Raw genomic sequence first — 27,600 nt, 5'->3', positions numbered from 1 at the left:
AAAGAAAAGCACTGACAGATTGATCATGCTACACGAAGAACCCATGATTGGCACTATGTACTTATCTTATAAAAGCAGGGCATGATGAAGTGCTAATAGTGTTTAAATGCCCATTGGTGAAAAAACAAATTTAATCCAAAAATGAATTAAATTTGATACCGAAAACACTGGTAAAGAGATGCAGTGTGTATGTGTGTGTGTGTATATATATAAATCTATAGTAAATATTTTGCTATTTACTGAAACCAAAATATTCAAATCTAAAAGTTCAAGGATTTTTAATTAGTGCTTTGTTCTATAAAACATATGCAAAATGCCTTTTCATTAACATATGCTAATTAAGTCTTATGGTCTTTTTTTGTCTAGTAGCCCCTCCCCCCATTGCTTGGGATAGGTCTGTTTCATAGGACTGCCCACTTTGACAGGACACAAATTGTCATCTCCCACCAATCTCTCACAATATCTATTTGCTAACTCTTGCAAGAAGCTCCAGAGTACTTTGTGCATCTTGTTTCTGTGAACAGAAAGGCAGATGCAGTAATGGCTTCAATGGGTGAATTATATCGTAATTACTGGATTCTGGCTGATGCCAAGGAGGAGGATCTGCCCAAGGTACGGCTAAGACTTAATAGTCCTCTTTAGTCCACCTACCTTTTCTACAATTTTAACTACATATATATATTTCCCTTGGGTCTTAATACAGCTTGAACTTGAATTATTTTGTTAGCTAAGTATGCCAATAAATGTAAATGAATCCAGATTGGAACTGGATTTTAAACATTGCTTTTTCAATCAAACATGGAAAAAAATAGCGCTAGACTGTTTACAATTCAGAGTGACCAGAAAGGGTGGGGAATCTGTACATTCTTCTCTAGTACATTGAATACAGCTCAATGCTGCTTAATGCAGTTTTTGTATATGAGAACTGCTGTTGTATTTTAAACATTTTTGTCCTCAAAACCTAAAAAATGCTACATCATTTGAGCATACAACCAATTGTCATGCTAACATTGTTCCCTGTTTTGTCTCTAAGTTCATGTTTTTATCGCTTCTCAGCACAAACGATCATATGCGGCAATTTTGGATGGCATCAGTGGAGGATTTAAGGAAAGAATGTTGGCAGCCCGATTGATCCCCAAATTCTTTAAGTACTTTCCAGAACTGTCTGCTGTTGCTTTCACTGCCCACCTTGATTTGTGTGACGACAAATATATTTCAGTAAGTAATACAATCACGGTTAAGTGTTGTCTTTCTAGTTTTTTAACATATAGAACCAAACTATTTACTGTATACATGGTGTATTGAACAATGCAATTTGCTAATGAATCGTGTATATAGGAATATTTTCAGTTCTATTAAAATACCATACAACTTGCAACATTTAGACAAAATTGGCATCACATAGAATGTTTTTACAAAATAATGTAAAATAACATGCTAATTTGTCACAATTCAGTGTTTTATAGCTAGGTCATACAAACTGTGCCTTTTGTGGTTCTCTCTCAGTTTTGTAATTTTATATATTTGTTAAATGGCTGGTAGAAATATATTGTTCAACTGACATTTGCAACAGATTTAAAGTGAATTTCCAAATTTAAGTCAAAATAGCAAATTGGAAAAAATCTTCAAGTCAATTCTGTGTTCAATTTGTTGTTTTAGCCTTAGATTTAAAATTAAATTTGATTTTACTTTAAATTCCCAGCAATTCTCAATTTAGTAAATAAACCTTACTTTCTACGGTGAACCTACCGTATTTATTGGCGTATAACACGCACTTTTTCTCCCTGAAAATAGGGGGCAAATGATGTGTGCGTGTTATACGCCGATATACCGTATTTTTCGCTCCATAAGACGCACTTTTTTTCCCCTCAAAAGTGAGGGGAAATGTCTGTGCGTCTTATGGAGCGAATGTGAAGGTTTACTTACCTGTCTTGAAGCGTGGGCCGGTGTTCAGCGCGCACCGCGGTACTGGAACTTCAATTTCAGATTCTGGTTTCCGGCGGGACTGAAAGGAAGTGGCACTCAGTGTGCACACTTCCTTTCAGTCCCGCCGGAAACCGGAACCTGAAATTGAAGTTCCTGTACCGCGGTGCGCGCTGTGAAGCCGGCCCATGCTTCAAGACAGGTAAGTAATTATGGGACAAGGGAGGGAAAGTGCACTATGGGACAAGGGGAGGGGGGGGACACTATGGGAGGGGGAGAACACTATGGGATGAGGGGGGAACACTATGGGAGGGGGTGGAGAATAGTATGGGGGGGGAGAATACTATGAAAAGGGGGGGAACACTATGGGATGAGGGGGGAACACTATGGGAGGGGTGGAGAATACTATGGGAGGGGGAGAACACTATGGGATGAGGGGGGGGGGGACACTATGGGAGGGGGGGGAGAATACTATGGGAGGGGGGGATATTTCCTGGAATAAAAAAACACGGTAATTGGAAAGTACCGAACTAGTGGATTGAGGTTCTACAGACTTAGTTGTGTTTTGTCTATATTTTGCAACTCTGGAGCATGATCAATGCATTAACAATTTTGGGGAATTGACTTGCTTGTAAAAGTCTTTCCAATTCTCCTGTAAAGTATCCACATGTGAAATTCTCTAGTCAACTCCCACATTTCCCAGTGTAGTGAAGTGTCTCTTTATGTTTAAAGGATTCTATTTGATGGATCTCTTATTATCTCTCACCTCTCCTGAACATACATTCCAATGTGTGCCCAAGGAAATAAATGAAAGCAGATAAGAATTACTGATCGTCTGTTTTTGTTTTCTTACCAGGTTCGCCATCAAGCAGTACGGGGACTGTTGCAATTTGCCACGAATGAAAACCTACCTAACGTTGCCGATGTTCTTATACAGTTGTTAAAGACAGGTATGATATACAGACTGTGCACACAAGCATTAAATTAAGTCTTTCATTGACTTGAATTGTGTTGAACTAAGAAATGGACTTTAAAGTCTAATGGGTATCCATTACTGTACTGCCAACGATGTCTGCTAAGCAGGAACTAATGTTAGTTCACCTGAGCTAAGCACAGCATTGATGCGAAAGTTAAAGCAACTGAATAACATTTGTTTTCTCTTTTAGATGACGTGGCTGAACTTGACTTGGCAAATAATGCTTTGTTGCATATTTTAAAAGTGGATGCCGAAGGTAAGCAGAATCTTTATATTTCCATACAATGACAAATAAAGTGATGTTACAGAATTATATATATATATATATATAAATTAAAGCTTAACTTTTATATATATATTTTTTTTATTATTATTATTTTTTTTTAATCTTGAAACTATTTTATTGTTATATTTTTGCAGGCACATTAAAAAAGATGATTCATTATATCCGTAAAGGAAAGAAAATTGTACGAAAGCGAGCCATCAAATTTCTTTCCTTGAAGCTAAAATCTCTGCCGGAGGAAGTGATGTCGAAAGAAGCCGAACAATTAATTCTGTTTAATTACAAGAGGGTGAGTTTAGAAATATTTTGGGAAAATATATAATCTTGCATAATGTTTCAATTTCATGAGTTCTTATCTAAACTATCTACGGTCTAATGTCTACTTTCAGATGTTGAAGGTTGTCGGTGGAGAAGATTTTTATCTGTTCATAAGAATCCTTTCTTCTTTACATATCATGCAAAATGACAAAGGTAGACAGCTGCTGGTGGATCTCATGTTCATGGAAGTTGATCTGCATGAAACTAAAAATGCTGACAGTCTTGATTCTATATACCGCTTTATTAAGTGTACTCAACAAGTTATGCCTTTCTTTTCGGTAAGTTATATTTGCTCTTATATATTATGCACAGTACTTTTTAGTTGATATATTCGATTACTTATACTAATTTTCACAACTTTTTTTTGTAGACAAATGTCCACTCTAATACATTTGTGACTCATTTCTGTGAGAAGATTCTTCCCATATTGGGCTCCTTAAACAATCTAGAAGATGACAATGATGTCCACCTTGAGGTATGTAGTGTCTAATTTCTAGGTCATAATTATTTTATAATTAATTAGTATTCAGTTTTATTTGTCAGAGCAGTATAGATGAGTGAAAGTATCTTGGACATCTGTGTCTACATCAGATTGACCAAACTGGAGCATGACTTAAACCTATTTGTATATTGTCTCTGTAGGTGCTGAAACTGTTGGCAGAAATGAGCAGATTCTGTGGAGTAAATGACAAAATCGAATACTGTATGCTTACAGTTTTTGATACATTACTGGTATGTATTTTTCATTTTTTTTTTCTTCACTACATGGCCCTCTGAGATCCTGTCGCATGTTACCTTTTCCAAAAATAGTCAATGGTGCCAAAGCTCATGGTTCATTGTGAATTAACTGTCATCTTTCTGTATTTTTGGTACAGAATTACTTGCCTCTTCCCCCTGAAGATGCAAAAGACAATGAAGACATTAAACTGCATTTCAGCCATATCGAGTGCTTACTATTTGTATTACAACAGCTAGGAAAAAAGCTTCCAGACTTTCTCACCATGAGAGTGCATGGAGAGAAACTTGCAGATTTTCAAATCAGGTAAGTTGTTTTTTAATATAGTGCTAGTGCCACTATAAAATGATTAAATTCCAGTTTGTATTTATAAAATGTGGCAAATGAGGAGCTTACTAACACCACTAATATCTTGCAGGTTACAATACTTTGCTGAAAACCTTCAAGAATTCATTCAGCCATTGCGTCTGGCTTTGGAAGAAAATTCAGAGGAAGTTATGAAACCTGGAGAGGTAAAAATCTGGGTTTTATTAACTCTGCGTTATCACTTTATTTAGACCAACATTATGGCACACACTTCGCATTCTGACCTGCTTGGTTAACCACTGAGTTATCTGGAAATGTCAAACTTCTGAACTGCAGGGGTACTAATGTCACCCACAAATGTTAGGTGCAATATGAAGGTTAAGTTACAGTTATTTAAGGTCTTTGGTCTTTTCTATAAATATATATTGTTTTGTATATAAAACAATGTCATGACTAACGTTTTTAGGAGTTGTAGTTGAGCTGTCACACCTCCTTAATGTTTGTTGGAAGTTGAATTTCTGTTCTCCTTTCCAGCAACTTTTGACAGTGGGGGTTTTCTTTCTTATGTAGTTGAGCTGTTAGCTTTCTACGGTATAACATTGACATATGAACTACAATTCCTTGAATACCTTGCTGTTGACATAACATTGCACATGGCAATTAAAGTTTGGGGAGAGGAGACACTTGGTAATGCAAGATATGGTATAATCCAGCCGAGACTGCCCGTTTAACTGAGTATTTTTGTTATAGCAATCTGAATTATTGTTCCTCTTGTTCAGTCTTTGAAAATATATATTTGATCGAGTTTATATCTTTATGTTCTAACCAAATGTTTTTATCTTTTGTCTTTTGCAGCGGAAAATCAAAAGGGAGGTTTTAAAAATAATGAGCAACATTGAGACTTTGAGAGAGGTAAGCATTAGACCCCACTCTAGTTAAATGTTCTTAAATATGCTTTCATTACAAAATTGTCTGTGTGCTTCCTTTTCCACAGAAAAAAAATAACTTTCTGGTTTTTTTTTTTCTTGTAGGATTTGTCTAGCTTTCCTCCGTCCTACAAAAGCTCGGTGACACTTTCTTGGACCCCAGAGACAGAAGCAGAGATTGGGTACGTGTTCAGCCATAATCATTTCATTTAAGTTTTACATATTTTTTTGACTTTCCAATACTGACGAAACATAAGTAAAATTTCTATAGCAGCACGTATAAATTATTTAAAGCTACATTCTGAAAAAAAAATGATAACTGAGGGATACTTGCTAATGAGATGGCCATGTGTACATAGTCAGACATTAGAAGTCTCAGATTCCAAAACAGGAGCCCCAGATGGGACTATGGTTAGATAGCTAAACTATTAACGGGCAGTCGGTTAGAAACTGGGCAGAATTCCATGGCACGGCCGAGAAATGGCACACACTTATTTTAATGTGATGTGTTATCAATAGTGTATGAATAGTTATATGTATATTTTTAAAATTGTTATTGAAAGTTTACATCTGCACAGACTGTAGTTTGTAGAGATGAGATTGACATTGATATATATTCTTATTTTCCAGACAAAAAAGAAAACTTGAAATGACTGCTTCTATGTCTCCCCCAAAGAAGCAGAAAACAGATTTGATGAAATAAAATATATACAAGTTACTTTGGAGATAACCCATATGGTAAGTTGATGGAACCTTGAAATATCATTATACAAATTTGTTTTTTCCACCACATTAATTAAGTTAGAACTTTATTCTTGAACTTGTATATGACTATATACAGTCTGGCATTTAAAGTCAATTTAAAATACATTTTTGCCTTTTGATTTAAAATTCACTTTGAATTCCTAAAATTGATCACATTAGTGTATAATCTGTATATAAAGTAGAGAAAATTGCCCTTTATTAAGAACCTTACTAATCAAATGAAATACAAAACTGGTGGCAATCATTTTGGTAAATTATTTTTAATTGTTTGGGACTAGCAATAGTTTTTGTTCTTATCTGGACATTAGTTTTTGGAACTACTATACAATTAATTAATATTGTTTTTTTTTAATTGACCTCAAGATTTTCAGCATACATAGAACTGTAACAGATTAACAATAGTTTTGTAAACATATTTTCTTGTAAATGTTTAGTTTATATGCATTATAATAGGAGACAGACAAATTACTTTTCAAAGTACTTTTGTATTCATTGTACTACACCCTGTTCTAAATTATTATGCAAATGATATTTTTCTCATTTACCTAAATAATTGATGTAAAAACAGTCAGCATAATTCTCATGTTATCAACTATTAAGAGTACAATTCAAATGTTATTGAACAAACCTCCTAATGATAACAGTATTTTTTTAAAACTTAAAAAACTTACAATGCACTGTTCCAAATTATTACTCACAGTAAGTTTCAAAACACTTTATAGGTTGTAAAGAACTGAAAACTGGCATTTGTTGTGTTTGCAGCATATTTACTGAAATCAAAAGCTACTTCAATCAAAGTTTGGATGTTTGGATGTAAACTGCCTCCCACCCTCATAGATCTGTTGCTTGAGGATGCTCCACAGGTTCTCAATAGGATTGAGGTCAGGGGAGGATGGAGGCCACACCATTACTTTCTCTCCTTTTATCCCCATAGCAGCCATTGATGCAGAGGTATTCTTTGCAGCATGAGATGGTGCATTGTCATGCATGAAGATGATTTTATTATGGAAAGCATAGTTCTTCCTTCTGTACCAGGGAAGAAAGTGGTCAGTCAGAAACTCCACATACTTTGCAGAGGTCATCTTTACACCTTCAAGTACCGTAAAGGGGCTGACCAGCTCTCTTTCCATAATTCCGGCCCAAAACATGATTCCACCACTGCCTTGCTAATGTTGCAGCCTTGTTGGAACAGGGTGGCCGTCCACCAACCATGCACTACTCCATCCATCTGGACCATCCAGGGTTGCACGGCACTCATCAGTCAACAGGACTGTTTGAAAATTAGTCTTCATGTATTTTTATGCCCAATACAGCCATTTCTGCTTGTGAGCATTGGTTAGTGGTGGCCGAATAGAAGGTTTATGCACAGTTGCAAGACTCTGGAGGACTCTACACTTTGATGTCCATTGGACTCCAGAAGCACCAGCAGCTTCAAATATCTGTTTGCTGCTATGTAATGGTATATTAGCAGCTGCTCTCTTGATCCGATGCATAGATCTGGCAGAAATCTTCCTCAATGTGCCTTTATCTGGACTAACCCATCTGTGCTCTGAATCAGCCACAAATCTCTTAATAGTGCGATGATCACGCTTAAGTTTTCGTGAAATATCTAATGTTTTCATACCTCGTCCAAGGCATTGAACTATTTCACTCTTTTCGGCAGCAGAGAGATCCTTTTTCTTCCCCATATTTCATGCAAATGGTGCTCTGCTTAATAATGTGGAACACCCTCCTTTAGTAGTTTTTCCTTAAATTGGGCTCACCTGGCAATCTAATTATCACAGGAGTCCGAGATTGTTTTCAGCGATCAAAAGAGCCCCGAGACACAATGCCATCCATGAGTTAAACTTAAAAAACAAAGTATTTAATCTTTGTGACACTTAAATAGAATTTGCATAATAATTTGGAACAGGGTGTAAACTCGATTATGTTTAAACCAACGAGGTATCCAAGCTAGTAACCTATATCAATAGTTGGTGTTATCTTTATAACTACAATGTGTTATGTTGTTTTACAAAGTCTGTGAGATTACTTATCTGTTTCCTTGTGTCCTCACAGAAAACCAAGAAAAAATCATTAAACAATCCTAAGAGGAATATAGGGGTCATTTGAAGAGAATAGCGGAAGCATCTTAAGAAAACCCAGCACTTATTTTGACTTTAAGAGAGCAATAATTGTTTGTTTTGGTGTAAAAATAAAACATTGTTTACTTGAATTAGAACTTTTTTTCAGTTGTTCTCTCGTTATTTTAGCACTTGTGGTTTATACACACATGGAAGTAACATTTCATTAGGAGGTGCACCCAGCAAAGTTTTTAATATAAGTCTTACATTTATCTGTTGCTTACTCATATACAGCATTTAATTGTATTAAAATTCTTTTTTTTTTCTCTAATCCATAAAAATGAAAAATTGTAGCGACTTCACAAACTTAAAAACTGAATAAAAAATTGGAGTATAAAAATACAACAGCGTGTACAATTTATATGGTGTTTTTACCTTCAGTGGTAAATATAACTCATTGCTTAAGATCAAGTTATACATATACAATAAACACAAATACTTTACAGTCAAATGTATGTAAAGTATTCACTATAATCCAATGAGTGCCAAATCATATGAATCAAAATCAACAAATTCTGACTTTGTGCATATATTTGGTATTTTAATGCAGTAACATAACACCTCTTCTTTTTGATAGAACCCATAATTACATCTTTCCAATGATTCTTATAAATGAACCCCTCAATATGACCATATCCATTTCAAGAGACTGTATTGCCTTAGTGCTACATGTTACTCTTCAAGTACTATTCACCCACCTATATCTGCTGTATTTTCATTTTGTTAGTTGCTGTTTTATCTAATTTAGATTTATTTGTACTAATTTCTAAGTTGCATGCTAAGCTCGTTGAGAGAATATGTCAGCCCTAGTATATGTTGAATAACAAAATAGCTTGACAAAGACCGTGTTGGTCGAAACGTTGCGATGGAGTGGGTTCAATAAAATTGCCTGATTTGTACCTTGGAGTGCCTTGACTTTCCTTCTATTTTGTTATTCAGCATTTTGGTCTCTGGTACTGAGGCTGTCTGAGTTGCACCCAGCTACATACTGCTTAAAGGGATAGAGTGCAGTTCCACACCCTACCAGCCCTAGTATATGTGTCACCAGGCCTATATTTGTTCCTTGCCAGCTCTATCAACTATTAATTTGACTATTAATTCCTTGTGCATTCCTCCTTCCCAAATTGCATCTATTTCTATTTTTTGCTACCTCAGTCTTTTACACACAAGAGACGTAACAATACACTTTATTGCCTCCCACCTACCCAATGGTTTTGTTTTAATGTATAAACTGGCCAATTACTCAATTATGGTCATCAGCTACTAGCTCCTTTCTGCAGACCACACTCTTATAATCTAATCCATTGATTACTACTCTTCTCTCGTTCTCACCAATTCCTGCCTTGCTGTCAGATAGCTATAATTCCATACACCAGTTTCTCCAATCTTTATAATGATGTTTATCCAATATTCACATTCTTACTCCTTATTTTCAATTTTTATCTTGTTCAAAAAGCATGCCTTTCCTTCCATCCACCACATCCAAGTAACTCAATCTGTAGTGTTTCTTCCATACTTCCTTCACCACTTATTTCATCTCTATAATCTTATCAGACATCTGCTTATGCATACAAATCCCATAATAAAACATAAGTCCAATGCCCTTCTTCTTTCTCTGGCCACCCTTTTGAATTTAGCAGCATGGGATATGTCCCCTACTCCTTACCCACCTGCCACTCACCCCAGGAATGTCTTCCACATGGGCACGCTGGACACTTGCCTGGAGTCCCCACAAGCATAGCTATGCCCATGTGCCCACGCCAAAATGGGAGATCCTTTGATTTCCCCACCGGCCCATGGAGAGCTGGCCCTGCTCACTTGCTTTGGGCCCTCTTGGGCCAGTGGGGAGATCAAAGATCTCCCCTCCGTCATGGCAATGCTCCGACACACCATTCTGCTCGTGGGAGGAGTGAATGCTATAGATCTATATTATTAAACACCGGACCACAAGTACTGGCAGTGTCCACTCATCCTTCACCAAAGGTAAGAAGAAGTGGGGGGGGGGGGGGAGGGGGGGATGAAGCCAGGAAGCTTATTTAAAGATTTATTTTAAATAAAAATAACACAAATTCCTTATCCCATTGCACCCCCTCATCACACACAGCACCTCTCACACACACAGAACCTCTCACACACACAGCACCTCTCATACACATACAGCACCCTTCAAATACACACATTGCACACCCATCACACAGCCAAGCACCCCTCACATACACACATTTCACTTCTCGCAAACACACAGCACCCCTCACACACACACACACGCACACTGAACCCATCACACACACACACAATGAACCCATCACACACACACTGCACCCCTCACACACAGAAACACTGCACACCTCACTGCTGTCTGTGTATGTGTTAAGCAGTCTGTGTGTGTGTTCAGCAGTCTGTGTGTGTACTCAGCAGTCTGTGTGTACACACAGCAGTCTTGTGTATATTAAGGAGCCAGTGTATATTCTGTATTCTGTGTCTGTGTATTCAGCAGTCTGTATGTTTGTAGTGTATGAATGTATTGCATTTTTTGAAGGTACCATTAAATATAAGCTTAATTTTACAGATAATTTAAATTTTTATTCCTATGAGTGGTTGTGTAGGCAGGGTCCCAGTGCACTGCTTTGCACGGGGTTCCACATCCATATTATAGCCCCACATCCGCCCACAGTAATGATGGCGTTGACGTGCATGTGACATCACGTAATACACGCACACGCACGTTTAGGGGTCAAAGGCCGGTTATGGCCAGTCTGATCTGCAAGAGAGTTATTTAAACTCATTTCTCTTTTCACTCATTGCCCTGTCATGGTTTCCCTTAGTTGGTGATCCGAGAGTGTGTTCCTGAGCGTTTATTTCTGGTTATTGACTTTGGCTGAGTTTTGACTTCCCTGTATATATATGTAAAAGACAACATTAGTATCTTGTAATACCTTATTTATTGGACTTACAGAATTTTTTAATGACAAGCTTTCGGGAGAACCTCCCTTTCTCAAATCTAAAGCATTTCTGAGCAAGACGACACATAGAATTCCATAAGTAAAAATCGTATGTGAAGATCACAAAGTGAGTGGGGGAGAGAGAGAAAAAAAACAAGCGAACAGTGCAGAAGATGGTGCTAGAAGGTGGGGAGTATTAATATAAAAAATGCATGAATTCCCATCCAAGAGTTACAGGATATGCATGAAGGCCTATATCAAACATACACAGACACATGTACACACTCACACTCATGTACATGTACATGAGTAACAAGTAGTGCATATGTACAAGTATACACAAGAAAATACACACTATACCCAAGTACAATATACATATAAATACAACCCAACGCCAAAATATATGTACATGCACATCTACACATCCATCCACACACAAGCACCAATGCATGTACCTACACATATACCAATGTGCCTGCACATACATAGAACCATTATATGTATAGGTACACATACACCTATTCACATATACATACACTTTATACATACACACAAATACATACATGTATACGCATAGACATAAATACATAAACACATATACATTTGCATACACACAAACACATGTACTTGTATATTGATAGAATAAACATATTGGAATGCATTTTAAAATATTGATACATGTGACAGAGCAGTAAGATAATGCTGGGGGAGTGTGCATGTAAAGTGTTGGTAGTGGGACAGGAAGCCCAAATCAATATTTAGTCCTCTATTCTTTTTTTTTTTTTTTTAATTCTTTATTTTAAAGGTGCATGGTAAGATTACTTGCATTACAGTGACTACGATATTGTTACATACAGAAAGAAAAACAGGTTAGTGGTTCGTCATTTGAGTCTGCATACATTTTCAACTTTTTCAAACAGGTTACGTTACTGGTGAGGTCCCTAGTGTAGGGCTGTGCACCCATGTCGTTTGCCTAGCTGCGTTTAGGTACAATTCTGTTATGTGCACTAGCTCATCTCTTGGTTATTCTAGCATTTTGCAGGTTTGTGACGAGCAGGGTAGGCGCTATAGCCTAGTCTAGTTCGTGTCTGGTTGCCATGGGTTGCTATGTGATGTGCGTTGTGGTGTTGTGTTACGCGTTGGTAGGTACCCCTAACCAAGGGGGTGGCGGGGGGGGAAGGGTGAGTGTTGTGCTCTGCGTGTCCCTTCTGAGGCTAAATGTGGGCTGGTGGGCCCAGTCGCCTGCTAAGAGGTATAAACCGACATAAACAAGTGTGTGAACGGGAAAACAAATTAAATACAAAGGAAAAATTGCAAAAATAAACAGTTGCAAATCAAGAGTCCGTTAGGACCTAGTGGACCATGTCCTTGGTGTAGGTGGCTGAGTTCTCATCGATCCGGCTATGGGGTACCGGTTTGCGTCAGGGAGTTGTGTGTGAACTCCCCGAGGGTCGAGGTACAAAGGAGGACGCTGTGGCAGGGTCCCCCATCTGAGACTGGCCTCCCGTATTCCTGTGTGTCTCTGTGAGTCCTAGCGTAGCCAGTATAGCAGGTATGTCCGCCTCCGACGTGGCCTTGTAGGTGTTGTCATTGTGCGTGATTGTCAGGACCCTGGGTGCCCCCCAGCGATACTGCACTCCTGTTGCCCTCAGGCAGCTGGTTAGTGTGTGCATTGTTCTCCTCCATTGTAGGGTTGCCCTTGTCAGGTCCTGGAAAAAAAGTAATTGGGCATTTTCAAAGCTCAAGGGTGTCTTGCCTTTTACTGCCGTTAGTATGGTTATTTTATCTTGCGTCGTGGTGCAGCAGATGATGACGTCTCTTGCTCCCGTGGGAGGCGAGTTGGGCCCAGGTGGTAGGCGGTAAGTGCCCTGTAAGGTGATTTTTCGGGCAGCTTGGGGTGATAATATCGTGTTCAGGAGCCTCCTGATGTAGTGAGGTATTTCGGCTTGGGGGATTGTAGCGGGTACCCCTCGGAGTTTGATATGGGTGCGGCGCAGGTGGTCCCCCTGGGCGGATATCTGCGCTGCCAGCGCCTGTTGGGTCGTTTGTAGGTCATGCGAAGATTTTTGGAGGTGGGACATGTCACCTGTGATTTGTGCTACGTTCTCCTCCAGTGTATTTACCCTGGTTGTGTTTTGCCGTACCTCTGTCTTTATGGTGCTTATGTCCGCGGTTATGAAATCCTGGAGTGCCTGCATCCATATTTGGAGGTCCTGTTTCGTGGCCAGGGTGTGTTCCCCAGGTTCTGTGGCGGATTCTTGAAGGGTTGGGAGTTTGACCCGTTGTGTCCCTTCTGTTGTGGCCGTCTGTGGTTGGGGTGAGGGTGCAGGCTGCATATTAGGTGTAGGTGCTGCCTGTGTCTGGTCAGTGGGTTGAGGCTGCATCGTTGGTTCAGAGGTTGTCCGTGGTGAGGCTGACAGCGTGGGCCGCTTTAGTGCAGTGGAGGGCTCCTCCGCCGCCATCTTAGGTGGAGCCTTGCGTTGCAGCAGTTCCCCGATGCCGGGTTGTTCTGCTGGGGAGTTCTGCCGGCCTTTCTGAGAGCGGCGCGACATTGTTGTTGAAGTGTCCGTGGGTATCGCAGGGTTCCCCCTTTCCTCTCTTGGCTCATAATGTCCCCAGAAGCCGTCGAGGTAAGTCTCCAGGGTGTGGAGTGTGGGCTGGCGGTAGGCCTGAGGTTTGCGTTTGGCCTTACCGGTTCTCGTGGGCTGGAAGAAGGGCATCAGCTTGTTCCTCCCGGCGCCCTAGATCAATCGGTGTTGTTTTCAGGTTGGTATTTTGGCGTGATTTTGCCTTTTTTGTCGGTTAGAGTTAGTTTTCAGCGGGAGCTAGCAGAATGTGCGTCTTGTCGGGATCAGTCCCTGGCTCCGCCCCCCTAGTCCTCTATTCTTGCTGTTAAACAATTTAATCATTCTGGCTTCAAAAGTTCTTTTTTGGGGGGTATTTTTAAAAAAACGCCTTTCAGTACTTTGATTTTTAGGTCCTTCATAGAGTGGCCAGGCTGGGTAAAGTGGTGTTCCACAGGAGTGCAGTACAATTCTTTTTTGTGGTGTTTAATGGAGTGTCTGTGCATATTCATTCTGCCATTTAATTGCTGGGTGGTTTCCCCAATGTAGCATCCTAGGTGGCATTTGGTGCATTGAATCATGTATACCACATTGCTGGATGTGCAGGAGCATGAACCTTCAGTGCTGTAGGTTATATTGTTGTGTGTGGCTGTGTTGTCTGTGCATATGTGTTGACACGGTTTGCAGCGAGGTTTTTTTGAATTGACTGGTCCTGTTTTCTTTATCCCGTTGGTGCAAGATCCTGGTCAAGGAAAGGCACCAAGAGTGCAGTAAGGCCCATAACCGCAAGTCTTTTCTATGGTAAAGGGAAACCAGCAGGGATTTTTAGGGTGAGCACTATGGCTAGTACTACTACTAAAAACACAACTAGTAGTAAAAGTAGCCCAATAAATAAGAGGAAGCATGTTTTGCCCCCATCATCTTCTTCTACCTGTGAATCGTGTTGCTAAAAAGCTTCCTTCTCTTACACGGAGGCTGTTTCCTAATCCCAAGACCACCACTTCCCCCACCACCAGTACTGTGCCTGCTTCTACCACTGACAGTGGCACATCAGTCATGGAGATGTTGCCATTGCCAATGCTACCCCTTGCTCCTATTCCTATTATTCCTGGATGTGATAACAGTCTTACCCCCAGCTTTGCAGGTATTGCATTTAGTCTGGCTGATGAAGAACTTGAAAATGAGTCTGAGAGTGAGGAGGATATAGTAGAGGAGAGTCAGAATTCTTCAGGAAGCAGAACTTTTTCTCCTGCTACTAGTGCACATTTTCCCCCATCCTCTCCACTTTCTCCAATAGTAGCACCTGCTAGTGCTACTTCAACCATTAGTAGACGACCACCACCACAATCAATTACCACTACTATTTCCAGGTCCACTGTTCCTCCTCGCAGTGGCACAGTTACCACCACCAGTGTAACTATGCCAACAATCACCACCACCATAGGTACTACAAGCCACAGTACAAGTGCCAAGGCTACTGTGCCAGCTCCCAGTTGTTGCACTCCTGCTGCTGCTCATCAACCTGCAACATTAGCAGCAGAATCCCGAAGGGCAGAGGCCAATGTGTTGCGCAGCAGCAAAGTTTGGGATCACTTTCAAAGTGTTGGAGATGGGCGCTTTGCAAAGTGCAAACTTTGTGGGAAGGAAGTTAGCAGGGGGAGAGTGTTGGGTTATCTCACCATTGCCAGGATGGACCATCACCTTTGCAGTTATCACAAGGCTGTGTTCTTGAGGGAAGAGGCAGAAAGTTCTAGGGCAGGCAGCATAGCTGCTACTATTACAATGTCCAGTATCAAGGCAGCTAGGAGTGACAGGGGAGGTTGCAGAGCCAAGAGCTACTGGTGCTGCCAGCCAGCAACTAAGGCTGGTTAAAGCATCACAATGCGTTCAGCCCACCCTGGAACAATTTGGGGGATTCCACTCCAGGGCTATGTCTAAACAGGAGGCCAATAAAGTCACGCGACTTATTGGCCAGTTAATTGCTGTTGGGGGTGCTTCCTTTTCAATGATAGAAGGGGAGACTTTCAAACAGTTGATGGAGGCTGTGACTCCACAATACCATCTTACCTCATGCTCCACTTTCAGCAGGAGGATAGTCATTTCACTCTATCAGTCCTGTATTGGAGTAGTGAAAAGGGAGCTTTCGAAGGCTGGTGGTCAATCTGTGCATTTTACTACAGATTTGTGGAGTGCACCATGCCTTTCTTTCCCTGACAGCACACTGGTGGGAGCGTGGTGTGTCTCAGGAAGCTGCTTCTGCAACTTCAACAGCAGCAGCAGCTGTAGATCAGCTGGGCTATAGATCTTTCCTTCTCCATGTTGCAGCGATGGATGAAAAAAAACACTTCAGATAACATTCTGCAGATAGTAAGGAGGATGGTGTCTCTTCGAGTAGGAGCTGGGGCAGGCTCCAATGATGGAGCTTCAAATATGGTGAAAGCTCTGCGTGATGGTAACCTTGTTGGTGTGTGCTGGTAACCTACATTATCCATCTAGTAGTCAAGTCAGCAATCCCAGAAGGAAATAACAGTGTGATTGGAAGGTGCAGGAGGATTGCTGGGCACTTCCACCGCAATGTGAAGGCTTGCCAACTGTTGAGGCAGGTCTTTCCACACACTGTCTAGGACAAGATGTCAGTACATGGTGGAACTCTACTGTGGAGGTGCTGGAGAGGATTTTAGAGCAGCAGAGGGCAATCCATAGTCTGGAATCAGACCAGTACATTGGTGTTGGTTCTCCACTAGGTAGAGACAATTGGACAGTGATCACTCAGCTAGTGGCAGTCTTGAAACCATTCAGGGATTCTCCTGCAAATTTAAGCTTGAACACTGTCATACTGGGACAGGTAATCCCTGTTTTCACCCATCTAGGGAGCAAGAAGGGTGTCTTCCTTGAACACCAACAGGTTGTTCAAGGTGACCCTCTACATCCTGATTTAGTAACTCTGGTCAGGAGGCTGAAGGATCAGCTTAGAGTTTGCGTAGGTGAGTGAATTGATCATTCTCCTGAACAGATGCTAGCTTGCCTGTGTGATCCAAGGATTAAGGGAAAGTGTGCACTCAGATACAATAGCCTAATAACTTGGAGGGAGAAACTGATCCAGATGGTGTGTGACTGGCAGAAAAAGAGGGGAATGCTGTCTGAGGGAGTAGTTCAGCAGGAGGCTGAGATGTCTGCTACTTCTAGCAGAAGCGTTGGCAGTGGCACTATCACCACCACACAACTGAGTGGAGAAGCTGCATTTTGGGAAGAGTTGCTTGAGGATATAGTTGGACCCACTGAGAGTGCTAGCAGCAGAAAGGAGAGTACTGCCTCAGAAATAGTCAGAGCATACCTCTCTGAACCTTCTTTGCCCCATAATGTCGACCCTTTTAGCTATTGGGATGAGGGGCATAGTGTGTGGCCTGCACTCTCATTGGTTGCGCAGAGGCTGCTATCATGTCCGCCAACCACTGTCCCAAGTAAGCATGTGTTTTCGGTAATCGGTAATATACTGAATCCACAGCATATATAATGCATATATATGATTACATTATAAGTGTATTTTGAGATATGTGTATATATCTCAAAGTACAGTTATAATGAAGTCATATATATGAATTAAATATGTATAATATGTTATAAAATGCTTTATTATTTAATAATATATTATACTATATATATATATATATATATATATATATATAATGAATTTTTTTTTTTACTTTTTAGGTGACAGCTCAGACAGTCCTCTTGCTGGTAGCTCTATAGACACCTATTGCAGCCATGTAATCATGGCCTGTAGGGCCACGGTGGCCATAGCTGCTGCAGGGAGACTGCCAGGGTTTTGGGCAGTCCCCCTGGACCAGGATCGCCGGTCCAGGTACGTCCAGGGCTCCTATTTGCTGCAGATGTACCAGGTACATCCGAGGTCGATAACAACTATTTTTTTTTTTGACGGATGTACCTGGTACGCCTGCAGTCGGGAAGGGGTTAAAACTTTATTCTCTTTGTTAAGCTACTCTTTACAAACAAAAAACTAGATGGAAAAAAGTTGGACTGTAAAATTATAAGTTCTTATACACTTTACATTGTGTTTTTATACATCTTTGTCCTAGATCTGGTGTGTATAATAAATACAAATCATACTGTTATAAATCAAATATTTCTAAATTATTCAGTACAACACAGTGAGAGCCAAATTCTGTGAATTAGTGCCAACATATCCTGACTCTGTGCAGATCTTTAGTGCTCTTATGCAGTAGCAGAACATCTCTTCTTTTTGAGAACCCTTAATTGACTCTTTCCAGTGATTTTTATAGATGAACCTAACTCAGTATGACAACATGGGACACCATATTTCAATATAGATAATCTACACATGTTTAAACAGCAACTGGATGAATACTTGCAAAACTATAATATTTAGGTATAGAATTTTTAATCTGTGGGGTTATAGCTTCTTGTATCCGATGAGAGATCTGACGGTCATTCTGGGGTCAAGAATGAATTTATTTCCTATTTTGTTGCCAAAAATTGGAAAGCACTTTAAACTGGGTTTGTTTGTTTTTTGTTTTTGTTTTTTCCTTTTTTTGGATGAACTGCAAAAAACGATGTGAGAAAGGCTGAACCTGATGGATGGACATAGTATTATATAACAAAAGAAAAAAGGAGTGTTGCACTCACTCATAAAAATCACTGGGTGCTAACTGAGCATAGGTCAGCATACCCAATCAATCAGATATCAAAAGAAAAAAATCTCAGGCACTCACTGTGATACCTTCAAGTAGATTTAATGGACACGGCAACGTAAAGACCTGTACCTAGGTCTTTATCAAGCTTGAGAAAAACCTGGGTACAGGTCAAAACGTTGTCGTGTCCATTAAATCTGCTTGAAGTTATCACAGTAAGTGCCTGAGATTTTTTCTTTTGATAGTATTATATAACAGACATATTATCAAGTAAGCGTCCACTTGAATTTCAGTCTTTTGCCCAGATTTAAGGCTTGAAAGCCATAGTGTCTATGCATGAGTGACACTCTCCCTTTTTTCAAACTATCCATCAAAATCCACCAGTTTAAGGTGAAAACAAAATGTGAACTTAAAATATATCATGTGAGAATCCCCATGGTGTTAACCTTTTGCAAATGGTATGCATTTATTGAATAATTTTGAGTGTTCGAGTTACTAAAATGCCACAAAATGCACTATAGACCCATCTTCAATGTTCCATTTTATTTATTTTTTATTTACAGTGGGCAGGTTAATTATTTAGAGCAGCATGTGTTTTGTTTATGTGTTAAAAGCTTGACAAGGGTTTGCGAAATGGGTTCTGTATTGAGAATGTATAGCAATGCAGTGGTTGTATTACCACTATTAAAATGAAGTAGAGGGATTTAGTTCTGTCATATCCCCCCTGTCTAGTCTTTCCTCCAAGCTATACATGTTAAGATCCTTTAACATTTCCTTGTAAGTTTTATCCTGCAATCCATGAGCCAGATTAGTAGCCCTTCTCTGAACTCTTTCTAAAATAGCTTTTCTAAACACTTCCTGTAAAGAGTCATCTAATGTTTACACCTCCTTTATTGCTAATTCTTTTTCATTTAGAATGTCTACCTCCTGCTGTGTTAATAGCTTGCTTGACCTTGAAGGAGCCACCTGTACGTGATTAAAGTTCAATTTACAGAGCAGGAGATTAAATACTTCTGACTAAACTTAAATCTGATTGAAAATGAAACAATTGTTTGGCATTCTTTAAGAGTCACAACCAGGTGAGCTATGGCTAGGGCTACATGGATAGAAACAGAAAGTGCTAAATGGTAGAGAATTGAGCAGTGAGATTACAGGAGCATAATCTATACACTAAATCTGCTTCATTAAACTACATTTGTTTTGGTGACTGTAGTGTCCCTTTAACCCCTTAAGGACACATGACATGTCTGACATGCCATTTTTCCCTTTTATTCCAGAAGTTTGGTCCTTAAGGGGTTAAGGCAATACCGTCTCTGGAAATAGATATGTTCATACAGAGAGGTTCATTTAAAAGAATCATTGGAAATACCTAACATAGGGTTCTGTCAAATAGAAGATGTAAACTGCTACTGCATTAAAAAAAAACAAAGATCGGCACATAGGATTTGTTGGCTCTGATTCAAATGATTTGACACTTATTGGGTTATAGTTAACACTTTACAGACATTTGACTAAGATTTGTATTTTAGTATTTGTTATACATGCATGACTTGATCTTGAGCAATTAGTTATTTTTACCACTTGTATTTCTACACTCCTGCAAGTTTGTAGAGAGTAGTTAATTATTTTTTTTTTCATTTTTATGGATTAAAAAAAGAATTTAATAAAATTAAATGTTCGATATGAGTTAGCAATCAATCAATGTAAAACTTTTATTAAAAACTTTCCAGGGTGCATGCCGTATTGAAATGTTACTTCCATGTGTGTATAAACCACTAGTGTTAAAAATTAGGAGAGAACAACAGAAAACGTTCTAATATAAGTAAACCATTTATTATTTTTACACTAAAATAAATAAAAACAAACAATTATTATCCTCTAAAATTAAAAGTGCTGGGTTTTCTTAAGATGCTTCCACTTTCTCTTCAAAAGACCCTTATCTCAAGATTGTTTTAATGAAATTTTTCTTGGTTTCCTGGGGACACACAAGGAAAACAGATTAGTAAATCTAACAAAATAACAATATAAATATATATTTTTACTAAACTACTTTTAATTAATTGACATTCTATGTAGGCTGAACCATTTGAGTTTTATTCAGAAAAAAACAAAGAAAAGAAAATGTTACTTGCGCTTTCTCCTTAATCCCTATGTATATTTAGACAAATGGAGGTCATTTAGTTGCTCCAATGGCCATTGGCGGGCATCCCTCCAATGGCCATTGGAGCAACTAAATGACCTCCATTTGTCTAAATATACATAGGGATTAAGGAGAAAGCGCAAGTAACATTTTCTTTTCTTTGGTTTTTACTATATATTGGGGCTGATGTGTGTTGTAGTCCTTGCTGCTTAAGCGCAGGACTTCTCTTTTTGTATTTATTTTATTCAGAAAAGCCTAATTAATTTCAGTTGAGAAGTATATCCAAAAACTAAAGCCTAGATCACAACAAAACATATTGCAGAGACCCATAAAAAATAATAATAATAATAATAATAATAATTTACATAAACGATTGCCACCAGTTTTGTATTTCAATGTATTAGTAAGAATATCAATATAGGCACTTTCCTTCACTTAATGTACAAATTATTTGCTAACGTGAGGATTGTTGGGAATCCAAAGTGAATTTGAAATCGCAATAAAAAAAATAATTTTAAATTTACTTTAATTTCCTGACTGTAATAAATTATCCCATAAAAGCTTACAACTGAAGTTATAACTACGTGGCAAAATGAGTTATTATAGTGACGTGTCATGATTCAATCAACTTACCACATGGGTTACTGCCAAGGGAACTTCTACATTTTTCATGTAGTGGAATGTGTTTTCTGCTTCTTAGGGGGAGATACAGACGCAGACATTTCAAGCTTTCGTTTGTGTCTGGAAAAGAAGACCATGTTTCAATGTCAATCTCATCTCTACAAACTAATTTTTTTGCAGATTTACTATTTCAATAAAATGTAAAAATAAATACTATCATTAGTATTATTGATAACACATCACATTAAAATAAGTAAGTGCCTTTTTTGGCAGTACCAGTTTCTAACAGACTGCACATCGATCATTTATCTATCTAACCACAATTCCATCAGGGGCTCCTGTTTTGCAATCTGACACCTCTGATGTTTGTCCATGTACATTTGGTAATTTGCTTAGCACTTATTCCTCAGTTATAACAATTTTTTTTAGCAAAATATAGTATAAATATTTTCTATGTGTTGCTATAGAATTTCAACTTTTGTTCCTTCAGTATTGGAAGTTCAAAAATATATTTTTAACCTGAATTAAAAAAAAATGTTGTTGGCCGCACACTTACCCAATCTCTGATTCTATCTCTGGGGTCCAAGAAAGTGTCACCTGGCTTTTATAGGATGGGGGAAAGCTGGTCAAATCCTACAAGAAAATACAAAACAATTTTTTTTATATTTTTGTGCAGTCACATATAAAGGTAGCACACAGACAATTTCGTAACGAACGAATAATTAAGAACATTTAAACAGATAAAAATAGAGTGGGGTCTAATGCTTACCTTTATCAATGTTTCAATGTTGCTCATTTTTAAGACCTCTCTCCTGATTTCCCACTGCAAAAGATACAGATAAAACTATTTGGTTAGAACAGATAGATACAAACTCGATCAAATATATACTTTCACTAGACTGAACAAGAGAAACAATAATTTGGATTGCTATAAGAAAACTCAGATAAAGGGGCAGGCTGGGCTGGATTATACCATTTGCAGTACCAAGTGTCTCATCTCCCTAAACTTAAATATCACTGATGAGCTTATGCCATATGTAGTTTTATGTCAGCAGCAAGATATTCAAGTACCTGTAGTTCATATATTAGTGTTATATTGTAGAAAGCTAACCGCATATTTGTAATACAATTTAATAGAAAAGACCAAAAACATTAAATAATTGTAATTTATCCTATATACTGCAGCAAACATTTGTGGGCTAACATTAGTACCCATGCAGTTCAGAAGTGTGACATTTCCAGATAACTTAGTGGTTAACCAAGCAGGTCAGAATGTGAAGTGTGTGCCATAATGTTGGTCTAAATAAAGTGATAATGCAGAGTTAATAATACCATGATTTTTACCTCTTCAGGTTTTATAACTTCCTCTGAATTTTCTTCCAAAGCCAGACGCAATGGCTCAATGAATTCTTGAAGGTTCTTGGCAAAGTATTGTAACCTGTAAGAGATGAGTGATGTTAGTAAGCTCCTCATTTGCCATGTTGTATAAAAACAAACTGAAATGTAATCATATTACAGTGACACTAGCATTATATTGACAGAATTAATGAACAACTTACCTTATTTTAAAACCTGCAAGTTTCTCTCCATGCACTCTCGTGATGAGAAAGTCTGGAAGCGTTTTTCCTAGCTGTTGCAGTACAAAGAGTAAACATTCAACACGACTGAAATGCAGTTGAATGTCTCCATTGCCGGCTGTATCTTCAGGGGGGGGAGGCAAGTAATTCTGTACAAAAAATACAGAAAGATGCAAATTAACTAAAGATGAACCATGAGCTTTGACACCATCACGTGTTTATGGAAAAGGTAGCATATTGCAGAATCTCTGAGGGCCATGTAGTGAAAAATATAAAGATGAAACATACATACCAGTAATATAGCAAAAACTGTAAGCATACAGTATTCGACTTTTTCGTTTACTCCATAGAACCTGCTCATTTCTGCCAACAGTTTCAGCACCTACAGAGACAATAACATAGCTATAGGTTTAAATCATGCTCCAGTTTGGTCAATCTGATATAGACATAGATGCCCAAAATACTAGCACTTATCTATACTGTTCTGACAGATAATGCTGAATACTAATAATTATAAAAGTAGTTATGACCAGATATTAGACAATACATACCTCAAGCTGGACATCATCGCCATCCTTTAGATTGTATAAGGAGCCCAATATGGGAATAATCTTCTCACAGAAATGAGTCACAAATTTATTGGAGTGGACGTTTGCCTACAAAGAAAATTGTGGAAATCAGTATGAGTAATTGAATATATTAATTAATAAAAACTCTGCGTTATGTATAGGAGCACATATAACTTACCGAAAAGAAAGGGACGGCCTGTTGTGCACACTTAATCAGGTGGTATGCAGAATCAAGACTGTCGTGATTTATAGTTTCATGCAGATCAGCTTCTTTGAACATGAGATCCACCAGCAGCTGTCTGCCTTTGTCATTTTGCATTATATGTAAAGACGAAAGGAACTTTACAAACAAATACAATTCTTCACTACTGACGACGTTCAAAATCTGTAAGTAGACATTAGACCAGAAATAGTTTAGATAAGGTCTACTGAAATTGAAAAATGTTGCTAGATCGCATATTTTACCAACATATTTTCTCACCTTCTTGTAATTAAACAGAATTAATTCTTCGGCTTCTTTCGTCATCACTTCCTCCGGCAGCTTGAAGGAAAGAAATTTGAGTGCGCGCTTTCGTACAATTTTTTTTCCTTTACAAATATGATGAATGATCTCTTTTAATGTGCCTGTGAAAAAAATAATAACATTGTCTTCAGGATTCTGAAAGAAACACAAAATAAAAATTGCAAAATGTAACAGTTAAGCCTTAGACACATTTTACATTTTTGAGAGTTTCATTATAATGTACTACTGACAAAGAATCCCAAAATACATATTTAAATCCCTGAAATAACTCCCTTAACTTACTCAATGGCATGTATATATGTATATATATATATATATATATATATATATATATATATATATAAATTTTGAATCTTCACTTTATTTGAATATGTATAGAAATATAAAGATTCTGCTTACCTTTGGCATCTATTTTTAAAATGTGCAACAAAGCATTACTTGCCAAGTCAAATTCAGCCACGTCACCTAAAAGAAAGAAAATGTTAGTTACTTTAACAGAATGTTTGCACCATTGCTTAGCTCAGGTGAGCTAATAGAAGCTCCTGCTTAGTGACATTTGTTTGGCAATACAGTGATGGATACAAGTCAGATCCAGGTAAAAAAAATAAAACAAATTATTTGAATTCTTATAATTAGGGGAGAAGGGGGTGCTAAGGTACTTCTGGAACTATAAATACAACAGTATGTTCTAGTGTTTATGGTGCCTGGAATATTTATTTAATGAGAATAAAATGCAGGGGTTTTCTCATGATTTTAGGTACTAAAAAAAACAACTGCAAAATTAGACCAAATCAGCAAATCGTAGTTGTAGTATTTTTACAGGTTGACTATTTTGTTATCAACTTGTCAGTACAATTCGTGGTTTTAACACAATTCACTAGTCACTGAAAGACCACATCTCATTATAAAATGGTGAGCTTGTGCAGTCTTTGTATCATACCTGTCTTAAATAACTGAACCAGGACATCAGCTAAATTGTGCAGATTTTCATTTGTCGCAAAGTGCAACAGTCCTCGTATAGCCTGATGGCGAACCTGGTAAAAAAAAGACAAAAACAGCCAATTAGAATTTCTTATCTGCAACTATTTATTTCCTTGAGCACACATTGCAATATTTGTTAAGAGAAGGTGAGAGATAAAGAGATTGATAAAATATAATCCTTTATTTGTAAATTCAAATTCAATTTCGAAACATTTTTCTAAATTGACTCATTTGAACTAATTTGGAGATTCACTTTGAATTTCTTGCAAAAGTCAGTTGAACAATCCTGTATTTAATTGTATCAACCATTTGAAAAAAATATATAAAACAAAAATAAGATAGAGAACCTTAAAAGGGACAGTTTGTACGACCTATTTGTAAAACACTAAATTGTGAGAATTTAACATTGTGCTGCAAAATTAAGCAATGAAACTTATCCCATAGACTTTGTCTAAATATTGCAAGCTGTATGTCATTTCACCAGAACTAAACATATTTCAATATATAGAATTCATTATGAAATTACATTGTTTAATACACAGTATATAGAGTAAATTATTTGGTTCCAAACATTATAAAACTAGGAAAACCACACTTATCCATGATTGGATTACTTACTGAAATATGTCTGTCATCACATAAGTCAAGGTGGATATAGAAAGCATCAGCGGATAGGTCTGGGAAGTACTTAAAGAATTTGGGGATCAATCGGGCTGCTATCTTCCTTTCCTTTTGTCCTCCACAGGCGCCATCCAAAATTGTTCTATATGAAAGTTTGTGCTGAAAAAGGATAAAAACATGAACTTAGAGACAAAACAGGGAACAATGTCAGCATGATATACAGAAAGTAATATAATTTACTATATATAATTATATATATATATATATATATATATATATATATATATATTATATATTATAATATACAGTAAGTGTATTTAGCAGCATGGACATTCATTGGCTCTGTATTAAATGTTTTAGAGTTGTGTATAGTCTTTCTCTGTTTCTTCCCATGTTTGATTAAATAAGTAATGTTTAATATCCAGCTCCAATCTGGATTTAGCTACATTTATTGGCATAAGTAGCTAACAAAATAATAGTTAGCTACTTTATAATAAATAATAAAAGTTCAAGCTCTATTAAGACCCAAGAGAAACACAAATGAAATAAAATTATAAAAAACCCTATGGTAGATGGACCAAGGAAGATTATTAAGAAAATAGACATTTAAGGGAGTCTTAGCCTTACTTTGGGCAGATCCTCCTCCTTGGCATCAGCCAGAATCCAATAATTACGATATAATTCAGTCATTGAAGCCATTATTTTGTCTGTTTTTCTGTCTGTAGAAACAAGATGCACAGAAAACACAGGAACTTCTTGCAAGAGTTAGCAAATAGGTATGGTGAGTGATTGGTAGGAGATGAGAATTTGTATCATGTCAAGGTGGGCTCTCCTATGAAACAGACCTATCACAAGCAATGGGGAGGGGCTACTAGACAAAAGAAGGCCATGAGATAGAAACTGAATTAGCAAATGTTAATGACAGGTTGTTGAGATTTTGCATTTGCCATTGTGTTATAGAACAATGAACTAATTAACAATTCTGGAAATTTCAGATTTGAATACTTCTATGAGTAAATTCATGGTCATTTTTTTTAGATTTATTATTGATCAAATATATAGATATTGAACAAAAGACATATTGCATTTCCAAATACCTAGGGTGCATTGACAGCTACTCATTACAATGTCTAATTATTAATTTATTGGGGTATATGCTTTGATTTGTAATTTAAATACTGTAAATTTTAGGTGCATGTCACATTGGAAATATTCAGTGACATAAGAATGCATGCTTATTCTCTAAGCGATCATGGTATAAATATGTATGATGCTGTATAATGCAACAAAATGTGTAACAAGTCATGTAATTATTTATTTGTTTGTTGTATAATATATGAATTTGATTCTTAGGTCCAGTATATTTGTTGTATATTGAAAAAACGCTTTGATAAAAATCTATTTAAAAAAAAGAATGCATGCTTAGTCTTTTTGTTGAAATTGATAAAACAATGTGAAAACTGGATTACAAGGCTATGTAGAATTTGGGGTACATGGTTTCAATGATTTCATTGAGCAATGTCTAATTCCAAAGTCATATAATCTATAAACGTGTTATTATCCTTCTAGTCCATGTCCTATTGAATGTCTCTCTCAACACCCACTATGTCTTAAATAGTACTCTGCACACTCTGCTTCTGAAAAATGATGCCCCAATGTTCAGAAATGAGGTCAATAGTAGATGATGACAGTCTACGTATAGGTAGAACTAAATTGATAGCAATGCTGCCATGGATTGCCGTAGGTTCATTTTGGTGGGTGAATAGTTACAAACTAAGTACTATGAGGAACAAATTGTGCACCAGGGCCAATTTGTGAAAGTCAATTTTACTTAATGAGCATATTTGTAAACAGTAAATGTTTTAAGCTGCATTCATTTAATACGTGTTTGGATTGTTTTTTTTTTTATATAAATTGGCGCTTAAACACATAGTGCTCTGTTTCTGAAATGTAATGTGTCTTATTCTGTTATTTTTAATGTCTTAGACATTTAGTCTATTAATTGTAGACAAGTATGACACTCTATGGGCATTCCT

General features: G+C 37.6%; 2 protein-coding genes across 2 annotated transcripts; one reads left to right on the top strand and one right to left on the bottom strand.

Moving 5' to 3' along the window:
* Nucleotides 1-540: 540 nt before the first annotated feature.
* Nucleotides 541-6,171, top strand: LOC134578553 (apoptosis inhibitor 5-like). The gene is made up of 13 exons (XM_063437527.1): nucleotides 541-612; nucleotides 1,057-1,218; nucleotides 2,780-2,873; nucleotides 3,090-3,155; nucleotides 3,320-3,471; nucleotides 3,572-3,778; nucleotides 3,871-3,975; nucleotides 4,143-4,232; nucleotides 4,376-4,542; nucleotides 4,655-4,748; nucleotides 5,398-5,454; nucleotides 5,574-5,650; nucleotides 6,099-6,171. Exons 1-13 carry the CDS (start codon nucleotides 541-543, stop codon nucleotides 6,169-6,171), a joined length of 1,416 nt encoding a protein of 471 aa, XP_063293597.1.
* A 15,169-nt stretch (nucleotides 6,172-21,340) lies between these two features.
* On the bottom strand, nucleotides 21,341-26,263 carry LOC134578552 (apoptosis inhibitor 5-like). The gene is made up of 13 exons (XM_063437526.1): nucleotides 26,192-26,263; nucleotides 25,562-25,723; nucleotides 24,903-24,996; nucleotides 24,362-24,427; nucleotides 23,921-24,063; nucleotides 23,618-23,824; nucleotides 23,422-23,526; nucleotides 23,163-23,252; nucleotides 22,853-23,019; nucleotides 22,638-22,731; nucleotides 22,063-22,116; nucleotides 21,850-21,926; nucleotides 21,341-21,413 (listed from the first exon to the last, which is right to left on the bottom strand). Exons 1-13 carry the CDS (start codon nucleotides 26,261-26,263, stop codon nucleotides 21,341-21,343), a joined length of 1,404 nt encoding a protein of 467 aa, XP_063293596.1.
* Between the last annotated feature and the right edge of the window lie 1,337 nt (nucleotides 26,264-27,600).

Source organism: Pelobates fuscus, chromosome 12 (assembly GCF_036172605.1).
Source record: "Pelobates fuscus isolate aPelFus1 chromosome 12, aPelFus1.pri, whole genome shotgun sequence".
In the NCBI taxonomy this organism is placed as follows: domain Eukaryota; kingdom Metazoa; phylum Chordata; class Amphibia; order Anura; family Pelobatidae; genus Pelobates; species Pelobates fuscus.
This window is presented reverse-complemented; position numbering and strand designations above follow the sequence as displayed.